A 25218-nucleotide genomic window follows, 5' to 3' on the forward strand; every position below is an offset into this window, starting at 1 on the left:
GAAATTTATGTCTCCTTTAGTACTATAATGTCTCTACCTTGCTTCCCTGCAACATGAATAGATATCTCCTGTTCTTTCCTCCAGAAGTGCTAATTTGCACAGTGGGGAACTGGTGAAATGGTTGCAAGGTAAAAGGCATTTGAAAGCTGGCTTTCAAAAAGCCCTTAAAAAAAAAAAAAAAAAGCAAAGAAAATTAAGAAATTGTTGGGGCAATAAGGAAAACACAAAGGGAAAGAAATGGGAAAGAAGAAAATGGAGAGAGATATTAGACATCTTATTTTTTTTCCAATACTTTCTTAAAAAATGTACACAAACACAATAGGCATGAAACAGAGAAACAATACAGAATATGTCACACTAGATCCCGTACAAGTCTCCACTGGCCTTTAAGTTATAGAAGAAATTTGTGGAGGGACAGAAGTGATTGCAACAAAATTAGAGATAGGAGGGAACATCAGCAAAACTAAAGCAGGATAGGAAAAAGAGGGAAGATGAGAAGAAAAAAAAAAAGAAAGTGGTATGTTATAAAGTGTAAGAACTTGAAAAAAAAATCTCATAACCAAATAGGAACGGTCTTTAGCTCAGTGGTGGTTAAACACTTCAGAAGAAGCAGAAAAAACCTGCACAGAAGATACTGTGGAATTATCTGCTATGGGAAGGCTCTTCTCATCCCCAATCAAACAGATCAGTCTAATACACAAAGTACGGAGCTTATATTCCTTTCAAAACACTCTCTTTCTAAAGGGTTAATGGTTTTCAGACTTTTAATTTTCTTATCAGCTACATACATGTTTCAGATGTTGTATAAAATTGAAGCCTGCATAAACCAAAAGTTCCTAAAAGTTCCACTCCAAAACCAGCGTTCCCAAGCTTCTGCTTTCCAGCTTTCAGGAGAGAACTACAGTCAACCTCAACAGCATTACCTCTAAAACGGAGTTCTAAGAGAAATACTTGTTGTAATTGTGGTATCATATTAATGTGTATTGTTAAACAGCTTTTGACCTGAAAACAGCTACATAGATACTTTTATTTTCCCAGTTTTAAACTGCATAGGAAAAGTAGAAAGAATTAACATTTACTGTGAAATTTCAGTCATTTGTGCAAATGTTTAAGAGTTGACTACACATACAGAATTACTGTATGTAATTAGGGAACACGTTTACAATTGTACTAACTGCACCACTAACTCCTCATCAGCACCTCACTTCTCTCTGAAATGCATCATTATATTCAAAACGTAAGACCATGAAACGAAGATGCAGAGCAGCTACGTGACTTTCCGATGAACAGGCAGGAAGGCAGTAGCCAGGCCTAGGAGAAAAACTTGGCGTACACCAAGCCCCACATAGAGAAGGCTATTACAGGGGTAATGCGAGAGAGGCAAATTCGGTGTCACATGTCGGAGAGTGTGTCTTTCAAGAGAAGTGTACCAACGTATGTGGGGTTATAAGACAACTGTAGTATGTTGTAACTTTAACCAGCTCAGTACTGCCTCTCTCCCCTGAGATATGCCTTACTTTTAACTGCAGCCGCACTCTACTCAAGAAGAACCTCCGGCAGCTTTCTCTGGTGTCCATCAGGCCCAGGGCTCGTACTTCTTTTCTAACTCCTGTAACTATGCCCTCCATGTCTTCATCACTGAACGGATCTGGAACCTCTCCTGCGAAAAGACAAAGGGGTAGTTAGGAGAAGACTTACACAATACAACCACAGAAATAATCTTCTACACGGTATTTAGCACAATGGGGTTTAGGCACATAACTAGAGCTATGCTATGATAATAGATAGATCAAGTAACAAAACAGTTTCCTCCTGTTCCCCACACCTTTTCACCTAAAAAGAACAATTCTTTTTATAAGGGAGTGGAAACAACACTGTTTTAAAAAGACAAAAATATTTGCCCTGACAGGAAGTTCACTCATAAATTATGTATCCCTCAGAATAGTGGTTCCTTTTTTTACAGGCTGTTAGAAAATTGTTTTCCAGTCTGGTTGCAAAAATGAATAATAATTAAAAAAAAAAAATCATCTTTCAAGATGCTCTCCAACTGTACAACATGGTATTACTCCCATTTTTCTTCCAACCCTATCTCCAGATCCCCACATTCAGAATCCAGATTCTCTGATTTTCAAAACATGGGTGAAACTGCATCGCTGTCTGTTACACTTGTGCAGTCACGAAGACATTGCTTGAAGTCAGTGAAATCATACGCAAACATGGCATTAAGTCAAAGAGAGATTCCCATCTCACCCCAAATCAATGCACTTATGCACGATAAGCCTTAGCAATTTGTCTCCTCCGTGGGCAATGCTTTCTTAAGCAAGTTAGACTCAATTCTCAAGTTGGATGGGTTGACTTGGCCTCTCTAAAAGCTCCCCCTACAAATACCTGAAAGAGAAATAATCTCTTTAAAGTTCAATGAAACCACAGATCATTTGTCATTGGGAAAGATCTTTCAAGAAATGTGTTGGTCTAATCACCTGATGCCAACAAGTCATTAATCAGCACAAGAAAGCGTTCATCTGGAACCTGGGCATCTGTCAGCAAAAACACTGTGGGCATGTTCTTGGCACCAGTCTTGATGTACAAACTGGCAAGATCTACCTGTAAGGAAAGAAGGCAATCACTCATATTCCGTTAAAACGTTGATACAGAAAAAGTGTGAAATGCACGTTAGTGGATGGCAATGCATTGCTGAGTTCTTACTTTTTTCAGTTTATTTACATATCACGACTTTGCTGCATAACATCCAAAGGGAAAAGCAGTTTGCCTCTGTTTTCCATATCAAACACTGAGGTTTTGACAAGCCCTAGTGGTAAAGATCAAAATGGACTATTAATCAAGGAAATCCCGCCATGAATGTACTAAAAACCGGATATTGCAGCAAAACACCCATATTACACGCCCAGAAACCCCCCAAAAAACCCCAGCCGTAACCTAATGTTCTGGGAATTGCACTGAAGAGTCAGATCCATTTTAAACTCGGTTATTTCTGCAAGACTTTTTTTTTTTTTTTTTAATAGTGAATTTATTTAAGAGAGCTTTCTCATGTAAAAAAAAAAAAAAAAAAAAAGACTGAGCAGTGCACTGGCGCACTGTTACTTTTGCTGTCACGCATGGGTGGCCCAGAGAGAGACATGGCGTGGGACCATTGTGCTAGCAGTGGTACAAACATGGAATGCTTTTTGGCATTGGGTTCCAGAAAAAAACCAACCCACATCAGCTGCATTCAAGTGTGGTCATGTTTGAAATACAGATTAAGGTCAGTGCTGGCTGATACGAACAAGTTGCCACATGACCTGGCAGAAAGCAAATCCTCAGGCTTGTTAACAAAGGCTTAGAAGTTTCCCTGCTTGGAAACAGCATGGGGGAAGTGACCACTTGAGCCCGCACCTTACACTGCACCTCATTTGCCCAGGCAAGGAGGCCACAAGAAGTTAGACACCATGTAAGGCGCTGAACTCACAGCACTTTTCCGAAACAGAACAGCGTGTACCTCCCTCTGAAAACTGATGCCTTGGGCTGCACACACTGTGGTGGTTTGGCCATGGCCCAAGGCTAACAGAAGGGCTTTTTGGGCACCACCATCCACCAAATTTGGCCATAATCAGATCCTCATTTAGCCTTGCCTGAAATTCAGAAGCATTGCTTGCTGTCCGGATGGAGTGAAGAGGAAGAAAATGTTCCCTCCTTCCCTGTTGCTCACATAGGTAGGGCTCAGCTTTGCAAGGTCCTGAAGCCTGTAAGCCTGATAGAGCACTTCACTGAACTATATTCCTTATCTTTGCATATGACCAGTTTAAGTGATTAAATGACTCGCATGCAACAAGGACAAAATTTTGCCTGGTGTTCACCCACATCGATTTTATTCCACTAAATCAATACACATGCAATAACATGCAAAAATTTGTAACAAACGGCTAACTTCAAATATCAGAACTCCGACCACATCTTTGTAGTGTGTCAAGTAGCTGCCTTGGAAAAAGAGGAGAAAGTACCAAAGTTCTGTGAAGCACATAAATAGACACTAAAATACCTTTTGACCACCCATTTTTCAGAGATGAAAATGAGAGGTACAGCTGGAAACCACAGGAACCACAGGGGTTGTTACTGTAAATTATGCTGCTTTGCCTGTGATTTTATCAAGCCCGTGTAACGACAAAACAACGCATTCTCCAAGTAGTGAACTCAACAGACTCAATATCTATTCGTTTACCCTCAGGTCCTGGATCGTGTAGTCTTCAGTGTAATTTGGAAAACCTCCAGGGAGCAGATGTATGCTGCCAGCCTCGACAAGCTTTGTTTACCGCTACCACCTACTCCAATCAGAAGTGCATAACCCCTAGGGGCTTCTAGGATACAACCAATCTGGCACCTGATGACAAAAAAAAACCCAAAAAAACATAACATAGACTTCAACAACCTCGTTAGCCAAGTTTCTCAATTTCTTTTTATGGCACCAAGCTTTCTTCTTTTTTTTTTTTTTTTTCTTTTTCCTTCTTTCTTTTTTGTCTATTTTTGTGGTAATGTGCTCCTGACACCTAAAGGTACATTATCTTCACGTCAGCATTTTCTTTCTTTCCAATATTTCAGCAAGCAGAAAGAAAAGCTGTTTTCCTTTGTCAAATATTGAAGGTCTGCACTGACATCTACAATGACCAGAGCTGCCTGGTTGCTCATTCTTTACATTGAGCTGCTCCAAAGCATCATTCCAAGATCCTGATGGACCCTGACTGGACTCAGAATAAAGACCTAGTTAACTTGAAGGGAGGTTGACTGGGCCCTAGGAGCACATGAGAATTTCACGTCTGGCAGTTTGCACCTCAAAGGCTGAAGGATGATGAATCACTTCATGAAAAATATGCATCAAACTTTAATTTACTCTTGGAATATCTAGCCCAGAGTACTTAAGGCATGCTTTTATTTGCTGATCATGGAATACTATAGGATAAGAATCTGGCCCAAAATTAGACAAGATTTAGTTGCTAGAATTTTCAAATGTAAGTATTGAGGTAATTCTTCCCCCAAAAAAAGTGTTTGAAACATTAAATCTCTTGCAATTGATATTTTAATCATTTATATAAACATATAAAAATTATTTTCAAAATTCCATTTTTTAAAATCAGATGCAGATTCTAAGGGATTACAGCCTAGTATCAGCAGACCAGAGCTTAGAGACAGCACGTTGGACCTTTTATTTCATTTTTCTTCCATGTATCAATGAAAAAAAAACCAAAAAGCAATCCCCTCATTCTCTTTACGTCTCATGCCACTGAAAAAATCATCCCTGAAAAAACATCGATAAGAACCTTCTTAAATAAAGGGATAATGTGTCTAATCTGGTTGCATCTAATAAAGATGTAGAAACCTGTTCAACCAACACATTACTGGAAGCCAATTCTCTTTGACCTCACTGTAGAGCTTTGTCAGCCTTATTCATGATTTCACAATGGATCCATTAAAAAAAAACCATAAAAGGTGCAGAAAAAATTTACAGGATTTAATTTCACATATGCTTTTCTGGGACTGCCAAATTGTAAGGCTAAGACACCCTGCCACTTTGTTTGCCAAACTGGGATACTACTCTCGGTCACTAGACTTCAGAGAGAAGATAATGGCTTACCTACATTTTCAAGCAAAACTAGCGATACCTGAGAAGGCTTCTGTCTGCAGTTCTGATGATTATCACATCAACCTCTAAATCAGCAGAACAAAATCTACAGTCCCTATGAAAGATCCATATGATTATCTTTGTAATTTAAGCTCGTTTTTAATCCTCTTGGAGAGAAACTTCTACAATAGACTGCTTTGTAAAGACTGCCTTCTCTTATATAGCTCCTGTCTGAATATGTGCAGAGTGAAAAACGATGACACTGAAATCCTAGTCCAACTCAATGAGAAGAAAAGGTTCCATGTTAAATGATTTGACACTGCAAATAATAGAAACTGCTTTAACAAAACTAAGCTCTGCCAGCATGGGCCTCTGTCTCTTTCTGGAAATCACTGATATACATGACCAGAACGACTGTATACATTGAAGGAAGATTATAAATAATGACAAGGAGCAACAATGAAGTCTGTGCCTCACTTATTCAGCAAAATCTTCACTTCATCTTCTGAAAACTGGCTGGTTTTCTTCCATGCAGGAAAACAAAGCAAGTGTAGTTAATCAGATTTCAGAAACAGAAACAGATTTTGGGCCATGATGGATACTAAGATATTGCCTGACATGAGAAAAACAAATTACTTTAAACTGAGATAAGGTAAGAACACGTATGGAAAAGAAATCTATGTATAATAAAATAATAATTAAAAAAAAAAAAAATCTATGATGACATTTAGAAGTCTGGGCTGGTTTAGATTTAAAAATGTACAAGGCTAGGCAGCAAAGCAACTTCAAGTCTGCCATGCAGTGGCATAATTTAGTATATGCTTAAGGTATTACTTGTCCTTGTTTTGAATTAATCCAATTCTGAAAGCATTTTCCCTTTCTTGGAAACAAAAGGTAAATATTATTTTTCTTATAAAGGCCTGTTACATCACTAACTAACTAAAAGATAAGACAAACTATCTACAGCATTATAGATTATCTTTCCAACCTCAGAGAATAAGTGGTGTTAATTTCTGTGCAGCGCAAAAAAGGATGAATCTCTGTTTAAACAAAGGAAACGGAGGTTAACACTGAGCCACAATCTACTCTTCCACAATGGCACCAATAAAGTATATTTAGCCTGTTACATCACTAACTAACTAAAAGATAAGACAAACTATCTACAGCATTATAGATTATCTTTCCAACCTCAGAGAATAAGTGGTGTTAATTTCTGTGCAGCGCAAAAAAGGATGAATCTCTGTTTAAACAAAGGAAACGGAGGTTAACACTGAGCCACAATCTACTCTTCCACAATGGCACCAATAAAGTATATTTAGCAGGACTATTGCTGCGTGGTGCCCTCACATAAGCCTTCCACAGTAAGAGTGTTATGAGTCTGCACTGCAAGTCTGAACAGTAAAAAGCAACAACTTCATGCAAACATTGGTGGCATCATTATGAATTACTTGCTCCCTTTATCGATATTCCACTTACACATGCTGCACGGCACCCTCAAATAAGACTAGGTTGGTAGAAGCATGCATTTCATTGTAGCTTTCTAGAAACTCCTCAAGTATATTCCTCAGCGGTTCCCGCCCTTTCACTGGCTTGTAGCAAGGGTCTGCTCTGCCGTTTGCAAAATGGCAATAGATGAGCGGAGATTGCAGCAACACTTGGTCTTCCACATTCTACCACACAGTGAGAGAGAAAAATACTAGTTAAAAAATGCCCCAAACACAACACATGAAAAATATTTTCATGGAAAAAAAAATTCCATTAGTGTAGCGACTGATGTACCCATGCACTGTGACTACACTGAAAGTAGGTGCAAGTATCAAAACAATTCAAAAGCACATTCCAACCAACCAGCCAGACTCCAAACAACTACTAGTAAAGCTGTCTATATCTTTAATTGTTCATGTCTAAACTATTTAAAACTAGAACAATAATTTCTTTGTGATAGGAATTCAATTCCATTAGTGTAGTGACTGATGTACCCATGCACTGTGACTACACTGAAAGTAGGTGCAAGTATGGGCTCAAAGCATTTGCACAGTACTTCCAAACAGCCAGACTCCAAACAACTACTAGTAAAGCTGTCTATATCTTTAATTGTTCATGTCTAAACTATTTAAAACTAGAACAATAATTTCTTTGTGATAGGAATTCACTGTTGAATCTAGGTTCAAACACTCCCAAATATTTTAAATTTTCCATTTTGGTGTCCTCATTCCTATTCTTATTCTATTTCTTTTCACTCCTTTTTTTACTGGCAAATAGAAATTAGAAAGGAAGAGGAAAAAAGGACTAGTAAAGCTGATGTTTTCCTGTTTCCATTTTTTGTCAAATAAATTCAAATACTCATTCCCTTTTTCTTTTTTTTCCTCCTCCTCCCCACCTGTTAGGAAAATTATTTTCTTTTTTAAAAATCAAATATACATGCATTTAATATGTTCATTTTAGTTCATGTTTCTGCTGCTTTGTCTGCTTTCAAGTGAAGAGTTTTTGAAGGGCAAGTAGAAACAGTACTGAGGTCCTCGCTAGCTAATTCATCCTTGGTATTGGCACCAACACAGATTAATTCCAGAAGAAACTATACATGTACTATATATTACATGACATTATTTTGTCTTCCTTGTGCCATGTCTGATACAATGAACAATACCGAGAGGTACTATATTTCATTATGAATGACAAGTTAAGGAAACAAGAGGCATACATAACAGAACTTAACTGAGAACATCAAGGCAGAGGAACGTACTTCTTTCCTGGCTTATACGTGCAGTGTTTGGACTGTGAAAACCCTCATCCCCATACAACAGAAAGACCAAAATGAAACTTGCATATCTGTTTTATATATGTCTTGCAATTTAAAGTGTCTTAACTCTTCAATAGTTTAATTCTGATAACAAGTACTTTTATTTGGATAACCAACAGTGCTCACAGTTAAAAACGTACATGCTCTTTCACTGACATGCTCTGAAGCCCAAAGAGAGACTGCAATTTAACATTATTTGAAAAATAACTTAATTCAATTTTTTAATATACATGCATATACATACACATACATACACACACTTAATATTCAAGATAATATATGGTTTCAGCCCCTGCTTCAGAGCTTCTTCAATCTCTGTTTCATTCTACCTAGTCTCCAGAAAGCTGTTCTTCCCTCTGAACAGATGTTGACCTTCTCTTCTCAAAATAATAGCAAACTTTGCAAACCATTACTCTATTTCCACTAAATATCTTTTCTTTCCCAGCTTTCTACCCTTTTCATCTACCTGACCATAGTCACCTCAGGGCAGGGACTATCTTCTACTTTGTACAAAGACCATCTGTTCTTCATTGGTCCGCTAGCCAATTTATGTCATTAAATAATAAAAAGCAGCAATAATAGAGTGTTGTTAGGTAGAAAATTAACCCACGATATAGACCTGGAAGACATTGGAGAGGTCTCTCATGTTAAAGATACAGTGGAACTTAATAGCAGTTGGTGGGAAGTTTTGAACCACTGCCTGGTGAAGCCATATGGCTGCTTGTACTATGGCTGGAATATTCTTGATTACTGATGGAGTAAAAGCATGTTGCTGGAAGTGGAAGCAAACTATCTTGCTACAGATGATAGTCAGGGAATCTGAAGAAGGGAAGTTCAAAGCAAATACTGCAAAACATCTCCGAAAAATCAAAAGGGAAAAGGAGATAAAGATTCTTCAGCATCAGACAGCAGTTAAGATTCAATGAAGTGTTAAATGACAGTACAGCCTGCTGAAAATACAGTTACTTGTGTGTCACAGAAAATACTTCATTTCTAGCCTCATCCTTGATGCAGTTCCACAGCAGTTGCATGTCTGGCTATGAGCCCCAAGGGCACATCTGCCAGGTGCCAGGTGAAGGACCCCATGAGACTGCAATTGCTATGAAATTCAGGGGAATCTCAATATCGTAATAAATATGGTTTGTCTCCTTCTGTTTAGCTATAGGAACAGCAGGATCTTGAACCTATACTAAGTTTCAGACACTATGTTTTCTCCTATCCCCTTTCGTCTCCTACCTATTGCAGTGAAAAGCTAAATAGTAATTATGTCACGTATTAAATACAGGATTGCTAAAACATGACACTTCAAACCATACCTGGAGCCTAGGGTTGATAGTGAAGCTGCCAGCAGTTGGATTCATACAGGCAATATACTGACAATTATGAATTTCTTTAATAGTTAGCTTCGCCTATCATACCTGAGAAAGAAAATGGAGCTTGATCAATAGTAGTGACAAAATACTGTATGTTTTCCAGGCTTAACCTCAGTGGAAGAATCAACATTTCTGCCCTATGGGGAATCTGGAATACAAGCATCAAATTAGGATGGACATTTTAAAATTAAGAAAAATCCTACAATTTCTATCACATAATCTTTTGTTCAACATTTTTGTGGAAATGAAGATATTACATTCTCACAAAGCATTCTGACGATGATAGAGATTTTTGAATGAAACTGGCTCCAAACCAACTTGGATGAGTACAACACGGTCAAAGGAAGTTCAAATCAGTTTGAGAATGCACACAACCATGATAGATAAGAGCAGACAAAATGAACAGATTTCAATAAGAAAAAAACAGCAAAGATCATCTTGGCACGTATGAAGAAATGCCTCTGAGAGCTATGTAAAACAACTGTCACTAAGCACACCTAAGAGAAAACATCACAGAGTAGGAGGTGGCAGGCTTAAAAGGTCACTCCCTTTTTTGCAGCAGCATCCAATAGGTACTGTTTCTGGCTCTCCAGGTGACATAGCTCCAGGTGAATTAAAAGGAGGTTGCTTTAAACAAACAAACAAATAAATAAGAGGCATTCAGTAGCTGGCATTTTGAGTTCTGATTGCCCAAATCTGAAGGCAGAGTTGTTTCTTTAGAAGTTAGCCTACAACTGAACTAGGCCAAGCAGCTACCATCTTTAAAAAAGCACAGTAAAAGAAAACCTCATAAATAATGCAGGCGCTCCCTGCTTAAATCAACAAATCCTCCCCAGAACTTCATAGTAGAATACATGCATTCAGTAGCTGGCAATTTGAGTTCTGATTGCCCAAATCTGAAGGCAGAGTTGTTTCTTTAGAAGTTAGCCTACAACTGAACTAGGCCAAGCAGCTACCATCTTTAAAAAAGCACAGTAAAAGAAAACCTCATAAATAATGCAGGCGCTCCCTGCTTAAATCAACAAATCCTCCCCAGAACTTCATAGTAGAATACATTCTCCGTCTTTCCATTCATCTGCAACAAACTTTACTCTGTATTAGAATTCTCAGATGGTTATGTTCAAAATTCCTGAATGGCATGGTCAACTTTTTTCCTAATTTGATTTGTTTTGTAAAAATGGAGATTTTTAATTTTTTCATTTGGTTTTGTTTCAAAAGAAACAATTCAAAACAATTCAAAAGAAAGAAGCATCAACAGTTTTTTAGCAGTAGGAACTGTTAAGATCTGAAGTTTGAAATCTTTGTGAGAAAACAAAAAGATTCCAGGCTAGAATAGCTTATACCTCTGGGAAGAAAACAGAAGGGCATTGAGATGTTAGCTTTGCATGTCACTGAATTAGACCTGACTGATTTCTCTGAGCTAGAGATGCTTCAGATTTGAGCAGTCACTTCCTTTTTTCTCTTTACATCTCATTCCTTAACAAGATATTCAGCTGGTATCATTCCCTCATGAGATGAAGTACGACCTAGTGAAAAGCTTATATGATTCAACTGGATCTGCATTAAAAGATGGAAGAACAGTACAGATGCTATTGCCTCGCCTTGGTCACAATTATAGTCAGATCACAGCGTACGTGCCAGTGAAAAGAACCACCCTTGCTGAAACAAAAATTGTAAGGCTACAATACACAGACAGATGTGCATTTAACTTTTTTTTTAATGTTTGATTACTTTTCTCCTTTACCCACCAGATCATTCACAATATTTTCTTTGTATGTCACGTTTTCTTCATGTCACGTGACATGCTTGTATATGAACAAGAATCTAATATGCACTTATAGTAACAACTAAGTATTTACAGAAGATGTAGATCCTCCTGTAACGGAACAAAATGAAACACTAAATCAGTTGATTTTAAACTGAAGACCTTCTCCTTCCACAGACTCTTAAAAATGGATATTAATATATTTTAACCGCCAAAAAATTAAATTGTCCTTTGGAAAGTAAGAAAAGAATTACTTTAATTGCCCAAACCAACTTAATTATCCTTCAGTGGTCATCATCTGTGTTTTTTTCTTCTCACGGCACAGAAAGATCATTCATTTGAACCAGTACCATAAAGTTTATGTGGATTTCGTCTGCTGTCTTTACAGGGTGATGGAAAGATAGGTGGTAGCATAAGCTGAACATTTGGCAGGCTGCAATTTAGGGAATCAATTTATGTTTCTCATACATGCCTGTTCTTATCAGGTCAATCAATAGGGTCAACATCCAGCAGCTCCATCAGGAGCAGCTGAAGGATACTTTCCTTCTGAGACTCTCTACAGCCCCTTCACTTTATGCTTCTCTTTTCTAAAACTGTTTATAACCTCCAGGGACAGTATGCTTTTCCGTTTAAGCAATTTTCTTGGAAGCTTCCTGTTTCTATGTGGTTTAGAGATCCCATCATGAACCACAATATAAAAATTATAGCATAACGTTAAGTAAGAAGTAAATGCTCACCGGTGTCCATAATCTATATGCTGCCAAATCAACGCGTGAGGTTGAACTGTTCCATATCTATCCACTTCAGGCATATTCAAATCATCAATAAAATAGTTAAGTTTCTTATTTCCTACTGGGCCATAGTTATGACCAGCTTTTTTCTCCAGCTTTTTTCCAAGCATTTCTGAAATGTAACACAACATACATAAAAATGATTACCATACTAAGCAATACTGAAACTAAACAAATCAAGAATTCAAAATCATGCTGGCTAAAATTTATGAAACATTTCACCACCTACAAGGGTTTTTGAACTATTGAAGTCCTTAGTAATCAGTGAAACTCACAGAGTGCCCTTGAACAAACATCACACTGGGATTCTGAATTCCAGAAGAGTCTTGTTGATTTAGTTGGTTGACTACTTCACAGCTTTTGAAAAATCTCACTGCATATCCATCTGCATCCTTTGGAACTGAAATGCTTTGAATGTGAAATTCCCAGGTATCCTGACACTCAGCAAGTATATCAGTGAAGTAGATTATTTTCCCCTTCTCTTGGGAAGGATTAAACAAGGACTTTACCATATGTAAAATGTAAAAATATGAATGATAAAATATCATTTAATCAGGACATTTAATCAGGAAACTAGTGTGGCATCTCCCATACTAAGGACATATTAAGCTGATTGCATTAAATTTCAGCCTATTCCCCAAAATGAGGTGCTTACATGATGATGAATGCAGACCATCGGATAACAAAATTACTACAACAGTGAACAAATTAATTCAAATACCCTTATGTATTCATCAGAACTGTAAAATCTTGAGTCATAAATTTTGAGTTTATACAATTTTTATCCAACTGCACTGCTTCCCTTAGAGGTGTAAGGGCAAGAATAACTACAGAAAGCTGCTAAGTCATCTTGAAAATATAGAAGAAAACCACTTGTATTAAGCATTATTAAAATATTGAACTTTGGTATGATGTGATCCTCAACTTTTGCCACTTTGTGAAGTATTCCACAGATTCACAAGAAAGCATTCATCATCCATGGAAGTTTGATTTCTAATTGCACTGTTTCTATTTTGTGCATAGAAATAAGAACCTGCAGAAATCATTAGGAATTTATTAAAGCAGGACTGGAAACTAACAAAGAATCTCATCTCTCTTCCTTCCTCAGTCATATATTTTTGTTGTCTAAATGATCACATAAACGTTTTGCACAAAATGAAACCACAGTAATACATGGACTTCAAGGAAAACTTTTCAGCATGTCCCAGTGACTGAGGCTCTCATTTTTGGTGAGCAGCCTAATTTCAAAAGCACTCTCTGCCTCATTCAGAGCAGGGATTTGAACCAAAGGTGGTTATGAAACATTTAGGGAAGGTGGTGGTTACAACCCTTGCAGCACAGGAGAGAATTTAATTCAGATTTCATATGCATGAGATTTCTCACTCAATACTGCTGGGCAAGAGAAAAAAGATTTCTCAAAAATTTTGTGCATCTAGCCCAGATTTTTTTTGTCTAGTAAATAGTGTCGTTAATCTGGGTTACACCTGCTATTGGTTTTGAGATGACCAAGCCCACTTTTTTTTTTTTACTTTAATATTTGTCAAAAAGAAAGGAGGGTGAGGAGAAAAAAAAAAATTAGTTCCATGTATAATAAGTAGAATAGGAAAAAAATGCAGACTACAGACTTCTTCCTTTTTTCCATTGTATTAGGCTGTATGTTAAAAACCTTTGGTTTAGATTAAAAACAAAGTGAAATGTAAGCATATGGTTCTGAACTTGTCTTGTTTTGTTGGTTTTTTTTTAAAAACTGGGCAACATGTTCACGAGAGCTGGTAAGAAATGGAAACTGCACTTGCATAGTGACAGCTGAATGCTGTATGTCATAGCCCTGCTGTGGTTCTGACTTGCAGCAGACTTCTTGGTTTCTTAGGCAAAGCAGTATAAACAAATATATCACTGCAAAAAGTTTCCATTAGGACAAAAAGAGTATTGTGTTGTCATCTTAGATTCTTCAAACAGTGAAATATATCATCTGCAAACCTCAACAGTGATTTTGTCTGGCCAGTTCAAGAAAGGTACCAAATGCTTCCAAGGACATTTCCATCTAGTCACAGTCAGCTAAAAGGATGGTTACTGACTGTGGAGAAGAAAAGTAAGCAGATAAAAAGTGAAGGTGTGCTGGAGGACAAGATAGAAATGTAGAACCTTAACATATTTGCAACTGGATGATCATAAATTTGGGGGGAAAAAAAGCCATGACTGCACTTATCCTGCTTTTCTACCACAAAGGAGAAAAAAATTTTTGCAGAAACTATATGCATACGAAAGGTTTAGAGTACCTTAATTACTTTAAAATCTTACGTAAAAGAAGATTTTGTTCTTCTTTTAGCTGAGGTACATATATACCTGTACTTTTAAACCCCAAATTAGGAATACTCCTTCTTGATCCTTAACCTTACCTAAATTTTAAATAGTGTCCACAATTATAATCTATTACTCCTATTATATTTTTAAAAATACTGTATTATTGCAGTACAGTAAGGAAATACATTGTACTAAATTCCATTGTACATAAATGTTTATGCAAATTTCTTCTCTGTGGCACTGTTCCAGACTTTAGTACTACTGAAGACCCTGAACTTAATGTACCAATATTAGTTTGCATCAGAACCTGCCTCCATCAAGTAACATTTTGAAATTTTCTGCTGTTCTAGAGGCAGAGCGAGTGAGTCATATGCCTTGGGGGAATGCTAAATAAAACCCAACACTACATGCTAATCTCACCCACTCTAGCATATAGCTCAAAAAAAAGATATATGGATACAGCTAAGATGGGAGCTGGCAGAAAATACTGCAGATTAAAAGTGATATGATCTGTAAGAAAAATCTTTCAACCTCTAAACCATGGAAAGAACATGGCAATGTAGTGAATAACTGTACTTCAACAAGTTCAGCTCTTAAGCTCTTCTTTTTACACTGAGACTTAATTTAAATTGCTCATTTGTGTAATTTGATGTGAATGCCTCTTTCCATTAAAAAAAAAATCCAACAATTTGGTTGTTCCAAACAATTGCTTGGAGTGGTAGCCTAAAACACATAAGGAAGGCATTTCAGTGTATCACTTGAACACATTTTATAGGAAGAAGCATTGGTACACTCAAACACAAAAATAACGTAAGAGGCAGTCATTTTGAGCTATACATGACAGAACAAAATCATTCCACCACAGCTCACCAAAAAAATGTTGTAAACACAATGGAAAGCCAACACAATATATTTGTTTCTGAATTGTCATGCAGTTCTTCACCTGCTGTGATTAGTGGAGGGACTTGTTAATAGAGCATTTAACAAGAGGGACTTGGCTGAAAAGCAGCAGACAACCAGAGGAGTCCACTTCTTTGTTCATCTCTTAATATTCCTTAGAAGGAGCGGTGGATGTTTTACAATACTGACTTGACTTAAAATCTGAAGGAATACTACTAACATTTCATAGCAAATCATAGAATCATAGAATCATTAAGGTTGGAAAAGGCCTCTAAGATCATCGAGTCCACCTGTCAACCCAACCCCACCATGCCCACTGAACCATGTCCCTAAGCGTCGCATCTACACGTCTTTTAAATACGTCCAGGGATGGCGACTCAACCACTTCCCTGGGCAGCCTCTTCCAATGTTTAACAACTCTTTCAGTAAAGAAATTTTTCCTTACATCCAATCTAAACCTCCCCTGGCGCAACTTGAGGCCATTTCCTCTCGTCCTATCGCTAGTTACTTGGGAGAAGAGACCGACACCCACCTCGCTACAACCTCCTTTCAGGTAGTTGTAGAGAGTGATGAGGTCTCCCCTCAGCCTCCTTTTCTGCAGGCTAAACAAGCCCAGTTCCCTCAGCCGCTCCTCATAAGACTTGTTCTCCAGACGGTTATCCGTTAACCTTTATCCTTAAAGGTTCATAAACTTCCCAGTTTTATACCACAGTACAGCTGGTGGGTGTGATACTCTTGGAAAGAAAGCCCCTGTAGTGCTGACTTCACCTGTTTGGTTTATTTAAGACGTTTCCTGCAAGAATCCACAACCTTTGCTGCCTAGGAGCTCCTTTCATCAGCTTCTGTTTGCAATGGAAAATGTTATGCCTTTGTGCTCTAGTGCCTCGGCCATGGTTGCTGCTGGAATGGCAATCATTAGCTAAAAAGTCCCTCTCAGAACAGAGGAATATCTGAAAACCTTTTAAGGCTGATTCCCAATTAGAGGAGCTGTAACAGTTTACATCGGTTCATGATCTCGCTCTGACGCATAGCAGACTTCTTTTCCCCAAATCTCTCCATTCATTTTGAGGGGCAAAAAGGCAATTAAGTTCTGTTAATGCAGGATTCTAAGTTAACATGAATTTGGAAACACTTCAAAGAATAAACTAAGGTACAAAGTAAACTGAAAGCGGTATTTGCTTATCTGACCTGAATACAGAAGAAATCAACAGGAGACAGGAAAGAAAAAGCAGGGTAAAGGGTTATTCAATAGACATTTGTGGATTTATACTTATGTTTTTAAGCCTAGTGACAATCTGATCCATTAGCAGCAATGTAGTTTGGCTAAAAATTAAAAATTTGATTGCATAAGCAATTAGATGAAGCATCAAGCAAACTTAAATACTTCTAAAGATTTTATCTGTAGACTCCTTACATTTTGGAAAGTTTTTAAAAGGAAGACATTGTTTTCTGTATCTTTGCCCAGACATATGAGAGGATAAGACAGTTGTATTAACTTCTTTCTCTAGTGCTTTTTACAGCTGTAAAAAGCTGTACAGTGAATAGGGCATGTCATTTTTTCTGTATAGTTGTAACAGTTCAAATTGCTGTAAAGATGAAAAAAAGAAGGCAAGAGGGCACATCCACTGGCAGCTGGTATCTCCCTTGATTGTGCTGCTTTTCATGAAAAGCAGGAGACACAGAGCTTTTACAAGCCTATTTTACTTTGACTGTATGACTCCTCTTATTCCAAAACCTACCACCAGTGTAATGTTTTTGGCCAACATACAGCCCCCGCTGCTTGTGTGTTATATTAACATTTCCTTTGCTCTGCATCCATCTTGCCTACAGAGACTCCAAACTTCTCCAGACAGGGACTGCCCCTACCCGGGGATCGTACAGCGCCTAGCAAAAGCAAGCCCAACTCCTGACTGTCCTTTTTGGTACATCTACAGGCACAATGCAAAGACACCCAGGCTAGCAAAAGCTGGCTCAAGGCTTCTTGTTAACATAGGTAAAGCCAAATTTTCTCTCGTCCACAAGCACAGAGCAACTTGTGGGACCACATTGTCAGTGCCAGTTTGCCCCAAACAGGTTCATCCTCCTCCTTTCCTATTGCCTGGCCCAACTTCGCTAAGTTTTCCACTTTGTGAAGCGATGAGCTTGCCAAGATCCAGACAACGGCAGTAGCCAACAGTTGTAATGAGATCATAATAACTGCATAATATTTTTCACCTTTGCTGTTGAGGGAAGATAGGTTTCTTGCATCCGTATGGAGCTTACTCTAGAGCACTGCTGATGATGTGTAGTAGTTGAAAGGGATGTTAGCCAGGAGGTAGTCTTCACAGAGAGCAGCAAGCCTATCACCTACAAACACTGTTTTTCCTACTCCGGCGTTTCCAACAAGCATGACTGGTTTGCCTTTTGTTAAGAGTAAATCAATAAAATATTCGAGATGTGCAGTCTCAGATATGTGAACAAAGATTGCCTGAAATTAAAAAGGAAAAAAAACATCAAACACTTGCACAACACAGTTTAGTTTTAAAAGCAAACAGTAATTTCTGTCTCTCTCTCTCTCTCTGGCTAGGACTGAATTCTAAAAAGCAATGAAACGGGATACACCGTTCTCTTGTTCTTAAACATAATTACTAGAACAAAATGTTCTACTGGATTACTTTTTACACAGCATTTCTACTTGAAAATTTGTATTCAATTTCTTCTAGTAGGAAGATTTTGAAATGAGGTTGTAGCTGAAATGCGTTGGTTCCATATCAACCTTTACAGAATGCCAGTCTCCCAAAAACTGGTAGAGAAACAAAGGCTGGTGCAACAGGTAGCTGGTTTAATTTTTCAGTTAGTATTTCCATTTACTTTTTGGCCTGGCTTTCAGCATACTGAAAACTGTTTGGGCAAATAGTTGGCCATAGATTAGCTTTACTTACTGTGAGCATCTAAAACCTTCATTGCCTAGTAAAGCTTTCTTTTCCAAGCTCTGTATTTTCCTATCAAGTATTAACCCTTAAAGAGAACTTGTTACAGGATAGCTGATAACAGATAATGTCTTTTGATCATCAGCTCCATGTTTCTATGCCCACAAACTTCTAATCTCCCCAGGAAAATTCCTACTCATCTAAGCATTTAAAAAGAAAAAGACGTAGAAGCTAATGCAATCAAAACACCATGAAGCATTTGAGAATATTCTGTGCAAATCACACTGAAAAAAAGAACAAAAACAACCAAACCCCCAAACTGAGGCAATTACAATTAATAGCTCATGCTTTCTATTTCTCCACTGACAGGTATATATCATACTATCATACCTTCTACAATTTGTATTCCAAATATAACTCTAACTTCGTAAGTTGATCAAGAGCATAGTGGAAAGGTGATGATAAAGTGATTTGCTTCCCCTACACCTCATACACTTCTGTTAGTAAGAAGGGAATTTAGGTAGCAAAAGAATACCTGTGCATAAAGCTGGCAATAGAAAAATGTTAAGGCTTCAATTTGTGGTGTACAGTTGCTGTGGGCATTATTTTCAATGATTAAATGGACTTGGAGCCTGAATTTCTTCTACTGTGGAAAAAGGGTATAAACCACTAACAAATTGAATATGGTATGTCTTCAGGAGTGCTTTAATATAAAAATCAATAAAAGCGTCACTTGGTCATTAATCCTCAACGCTCAACTAAAGGCACGTGGCCCAGATAGCGGAGATTTATCCAAACACATCTAGAGAGTGTTACTTCCAGGACATCTAAGATGATGTCAGAAATCGTGACAAGACCCTGAAATGTTCCTGCATCTAGCAATGCTCAGCGTGCGGTCACTGGTGTGCACTGTACCTGCAGGGATGCATCTGGATCCACATCAGGACTCAGGACCTTATCCACCCAGGGCAGGAACTTCCTTGTCTCTGGATCAAGGTAATAATCGAACACTGTGCCCTGGGATGGAAACTTCACTGCTTTCATCTTCTTAAGACACCAGCAGCTGAATTAAGCTTTGTATTTTGAAAGCTATAAAATGGTGCATTAATTGTTTACAGTACATTTTTCCATATCTAGACATTCATGTGAAGCACATATGAAAAACAGACTTACAAATAAATCTTATTTTTAAATGCATATACATGTAGACTGTGATGAAATAACCAAGAACATCAAAGCAGTATCTTAGTGTTCCTGCTGTTTAAGGAGCTAAAGACAGGCCACCTTCTGATGACATCCTGGATTGAGTGCAGGTGTTAAGATGTTGGCAGCGGGTGGCCTCTGTGAGGAGAGGATGGGGGCTGCCCTGTGCTGGACATGGCTGGTTCCAGCCAGCTCCAACAGACCCACTGCGGGACACTGCTGAGCCCCTCAGCCAAGCTGGCGCTGCCTCAGGGAAAACATATTCAAGAAAGGGCAGAAAGACTGAGAAACAGCAGAACAACAAGGTCAGAGGAGGAGGAGGAGGAGGAAGAGGAGAAGGAGGAGGAGCTCCACGTTGCTGGAGCAGATACCCACACTGCAGCCCCCTGAGGACCCCATGCTGGAGCAGGTGAAGACGCCCTGAAGCACTGCAGCCCATGGAGACCCCATGCTGGAGCAAGGGTAAAGCGTGAAAAGGAAGGAGTGGCAGAGAGAAACCACTGTGTACTGACCATAACCCACCATCCACCTACACCGCTTGGAATGGGGGAGTAGAACAGTCAGGAGTGAAGGAGTGAGGCTGAGCTTGGGGGGTGGGAGGGGGAAAGGTTTTGTTTTAATGTTTGCCTTTGTTTCTCACTACCCAAATCCATTTCAATTGGCAACAAATTAAATTAAATTTTCCCCAAATCAAGTCTGTTTTGCCCATGAGAGTAACTGCTTACCAATCTCCCTGTCTTCATCTCATCCCACAAGTTTTTTCAGCCTATTTTCTCCCCCTACTCTGCTGAGGAGGGGGAACAAGAGAGCAGCTGGACGGGTGTTTGGCTGTTCATCAAGGCTAACTCACCACATATCCAGCCCAAATATTTTATTTCCTAAAACTTCTAAATTCAGTTTAAATTTATATAGCTGTGAGACCACAGAGATGACTTGCTTCAGACAAGACCCTCCTGAGTATGTCCACAGAACAGCAAGTCTTTTTGAATCATAGAATCATTAAGGTTGGAAAAGACCTCTAAGATCTTCGAGTCCAACCATCAACCCAACACCACCATGCCCACTAAACCATGTCCCTAAGCGTCGCATCTACACGTCTTTTAAATCCCTCCAGGGATGGTGACTCAACCACTTCCCTGGGCAGCCTGTTCCAATGTTTAACCACTCTTTGCGTAAAGAAATTTTTCCTCACGTCCAATCTAAACCTCCCCTGGCGCAACTTGAGGCCATTGAAGGACAGGAAAACAGATGTCAATATGACCAAAAAGATCTTCCCAGTCTCTTGATGTAATAATGTGTTGCTTCTGATTCTTCAACTTATGCAAGGTGCTCCTTTATCTGTGGATGATGCATGTATAAATTTATTCCTTCACAAGGGCTTCATCTAATTTAAACAGCAGTAAAGCCAATTTTTTTTTTCAGTGTTTAATAGGCAAGTATGACTAGATATTTCTCAAGAAATCAAGGTCCATCTAAGTAAAACACTGAGAATAATTGTAGAGTTTTATTACTTTCTTCTTCAAACCTTTATAGCATCGCAACAAAAAAAATCTCACTAAGGGAAATGCATTATAATGCCTTACTTATATCTACGTTTCTCAGTATAAATCCAGCAGGTGAGATTAAATATACATCTGTCCAGCCCTTTACTAAATGCTTTAATTCTGGTAGGCATGACCCTCATATTACTTTTTGTTGCTTGTCAGGGACTTTAGTATAGATAAAAAAGTATAGCTGGTAACACTTCCCTAAGTAAACACAGCTTCTCTATGCATGGTAAATGACTCTGCATGCAGTCTTGCACTGTAGGCAGGCAGCTCCCTCCGGTCAAGTTAGCTCATTTACAGATGAGCTCTGATAGCTAAAGTGCACAGTACTACAGGCCAACAAATTGGATGCATGGGCCATTGCTCTGCACCCCCTATCAGTATTAGTGAGTAGAAACCTGCATGTACATATATACACACAGATGCACATATGTATTTATATCTGTTTAAATATGTAGGTAGGTGTGTATATATATTATATCTGTATATATATTATATCTGTTTTTCAAGCACAGTGATACTGTGGGCATTTTCATTAACTTACCTGATCTTGAGAGAGCACCCCACCAAACACCCAAATACAAGCAAAGACAAAATATATCTCATAGAGCTCTCTGGGGCAATCCATTGGCACATTTTCAGGGGTCAGAAAACAATCCAGCAGAGAACAGAACGTCTGCAATAAAAAAAATATGTGAAGAGAGTGACCTGTGAGTCTTACTCCATAGGAAGGTGACAGTGACCTCAAGAAGGTATTTAAATGTAAGTAGTGAGACTGCAACTCCTTGCTGTGCTTCCTTATTGTCTAGGATCCTTTCAGAGGTCAAAGGCATGAAGAGGTCTTCTGATAAAAGGCACCAAAATACCTTCATTCTACACTACTTAAAGCAAGGTATATGCAGAAGATTACACAGCTCAGGCATGTATGTTATGGCAAATTCTTAACACTCATACTCAATAATTAATTTTCTCCTCTCATATTGACTTATCTAGAAGCAGGCAAACACTCAGAAGAGTTTAGAATGACAAGGCATATTAAGTAAATTTAAAATGTTAATGTAAGGATGTGCAGTATCAGATCATTTATATATGAAACAGAGCTCAGCTCCATTCTTTAATAATGTTTAATAACGTAGGGCCTCATTATCAGAGTATGAGAGTAACTAACACTAATGAATTTAGTGAGCATTTAATGAGAGAGAGGCAGAATGCTTGTGTAGAGAGATGAAATGGCTAGCCCTCAGCTACCTAAGACATCGCTAACAGAAGCAACACAAGAACTGAGAAGTCAGGGAATTACGTGCAGTGCCGTAAACACACTACATTTCTTCTTGTTACAGTGGACCGCTGCAATACAAAACATCTGAATCCCTGTAGGTCTCCAAAACAAGGGTCCAGAGTCAATATATAAGAGCCTCTCAATTTCACCTCACATACGTTTCAGACACACAGTAATTTTAACCATTTTTACTCCTGCCTAGGACCACATGCTCAGTGGATGTTTCAGAAATACTGTTTTTTAAAATATAAATAATTTTAATCCTAATGCATACCTGAACCATACTATTCTCAGGAATAGGAGTAACAGTTTTAAATCTTGTTCCAAGTTGTTCTAACTAAGGAGGCACATATTTATCAAAGAGAACAGTCAAGTTAGCCTTTTCAGATTGGTATCTCCTTGTTTCTATCCAGCTGGCAACATACCTGCAAAACAAATTGGAAAGCAGCCAATTTCTTTATCAGAGAGAAGTTGAAAAAATACAAAATTTCTTCCCTCTAGCTTTGAAATGCAAAGTTTTGTTGACTTTTGAGAACTGTTTGTGACTGCCTTTACTGCAATGCAGAAATACTACTGCACTGGCTGTAAGTCAGACGTAAGTGCCGCCAGCCTCACAACAATTTTATTTGTTCATGCCAAGGTCATCATGCTGCGGCATTTCTAACAGCTACTATGACAGTTGAGCACACTGGCATATGGCTATACTCCTTTTCCTTGACTGTATCCTTTATTCCAGCGAGGGCAGGGAGAAAGGACCTACATGATAGTTTGCTCCCGCTTTCAGAGGGCTGCACCACCAAAATGCAGGTGGGAGCAAGGATTCTGTATTTGCTTTATGTTGTTTGAGAACAGACTATTAAAAATAACAGTGTGCAAGTTGTACACAAGACCGAGGATTACGTGACATGGGCCCCTCACTACAAGAAGGACGTTGAGGTGCTGGAGCGTGTCCAGAGAAGGGCAACGAGGCTGGTGAGGGGTCTGGAGAACAAGTCTTATGAGGAGCGGCTGAGGGAACTGGGGTTGTTCAGCCTGGAGAAAAGGAGGCTGAGGGGAGACCTCATCGCTCTCTACAACTACCTGAAAGGAGGTTGTAGCGAGGTGGGTGTTGGTCTTTTCTCCGAAGTAACAAGCGATAGGACGAGAGGAAATGGCCTCAAGTTGCGGCAGGGGAGGTTTAGATTGGATGTAAGGAAAAATTTCTTTACTGAAAGAGTGGTGAAACATTGGAAGAGGCTGCAGGGAAGTGGTTGAGTCCCCATCCCTGGAAGTATTTAAAAGACGTGTAGATGAGGCGCTCTGGGACATGGTTTAGTGGGCATGGTGGTGTTGGGTTGACGGTTGGACTCGATGATCTTAGAGGTCTTTTCCAACCTCAATGATTCTATGATTCTATGACATCCAAGTTCAACATAACTCGCATCGCAGATATCTACAGTAGTATATGTAACCCAGTCTGGCTGAAAAGCCTGGCTATATGTAATTGAAGACAAAAAAGTAACCCTCCTCATCTGCTAGTTCCTATCACAACCAAGTCTAAAATTCCTTATCATTACGCTAACTATAGCACATGCTTCAGGTTAGCAGCCACATGCCTGTCTATATTCCAAAGGATTAGGCAATTTTATCCCCTGCTCATGTTCACGCAGTATTAGTCAAACACAGTCTAAACCAATTATTTACTCATTCACAGCTATTCTATTTGGACAGTTTGTTGCTTACTGTTTCCATCTCTATGCTCCTCTGCTGTGAGAGATTGTCTTGCCTCTCTACATCCTCACCAGTCCTCTGATCCTCATCACCCTAGGTGGGCAGCTTGTACAGACTCATGCTGTTTAATTAAATTCTCCTACTGACAAGATTTCTCTGGGAAATATGTGCACTGAAGGCTTCTTGTCCCAACGGCATACAACTCTAACAGACAGTTAGAACTGACTGAGATGTTGATGACATACTGGAACACTGCAAAATCGAATTTTGACGTGAAACAGCAGTAATGCTGCTTGAAAATAAAAACACCGACTGACAAATGTTAGAGATTCACTTCTTACTAAAATTAGTAAGAACTGATTTGGATCAGCTCAACAAATGCAAAAGGAAAAGATCACATTGGACTGCTTCAAGTTAATGCACTGTGCCTTGACCAACTAAATTCGCTTTTATACATGGAAACCCATGTTCTTTAGAAAACACTGTTCTCAAGACTAACTTGCATGAAGCATAGATATAAAACAAGTTAAAAGAGCAGTACTGTGATCCAAAGAAGTAAGAGAAACAAAAAGTCAAGCTGATGTAAACCAACGTCCTTAACAGTATCAAAGACGGTGACAGTTATTAAAAAGCTGTCAGAGAACAGTAGCCAAGTTATTAACTTCTCGTTACTGCCAAATTTGCATTACAAAAAGCAGACAATCAGTTCACTACTTGTATTGGGTTTGCATGGCAAGGTTTTGGTAGTGGGGGGGCTACAGGGGTGGCTTCTGTGAGAAGCTGCTAGAAGCTTCCCCCATGTCTGATAGAGCCAATGCCAGCCGGCTTCAAGACGGACCTGCCACTGGCCAAGGCCGAGCCCATCAGCGACGGTGGTAGCGCCTCTTGTGATAACATATTTATGAAGGGGAAAAAAACTGCTGCGCAACAGCAACTGCAGCCGGAGAGAGGAGTGAGAATATGTGAGAGGAACAACTCTGCAGACACCAAGGTCAGTGAAGAAGGAGGGGAAGGAGGTGCTCCAGG

General features: G+C 38.8%; 1 protein-coding gene across 1 annotated transcript in view; it reads right to left on the reverse strand.

Annotated features, from left to right (window-relative positions):
* DNAH11 (dynein axonemal heavy chain 11) overlaps positions 1-25218 on the reverse strand; it is a 167858-nt gene that overhangs the window by 78092 nt on the left and 64548 nt on the right. The window contains 13 exon segments of the mRNA XM_019472780.1: positions 1519-1660; positions 2481-2604; positions 4217-4248; positions 4251-4375; positions 7088-7281; positions 9022-9268; positions 9723-9814; positions 12121-12136; positions 12287-12452; positions 17807-18011; positions 19369-19542; positions 21748-21879; positions 22757-22907. Of these exon segments, the coding sequence (XP_019328325.1) occupies positions 1519-1660; positions 2481-2604; positions 4217-4248; positions 4251-4375; positions 7088-7281; positions 9022-9268; positions 9723-9814; positions 12121-12136; positions 12287-12452; positions 17807-18011; positions 19369-19542; positions 21748-21879; positions 22757-22907 (1800 nt within the window).

This window comes from Aptenodytes forsteri, unplaced genomic scaffold (assembly GCF_000699145.1).
Source record: "Aptenodytes forsteri isolate BGI_AS27 unplaced genomic scaffold, ASM69914v1 Scaffold164, whole genome shotgun sequence".
Classification (NCBI taxonomy): domain Eukaryota; kingdom Metazoa; phylum Chordata; class Aves; order Sphenisciformes; family Spheniscidae; genus Aptenodytes; species Aptenodytes forsteri.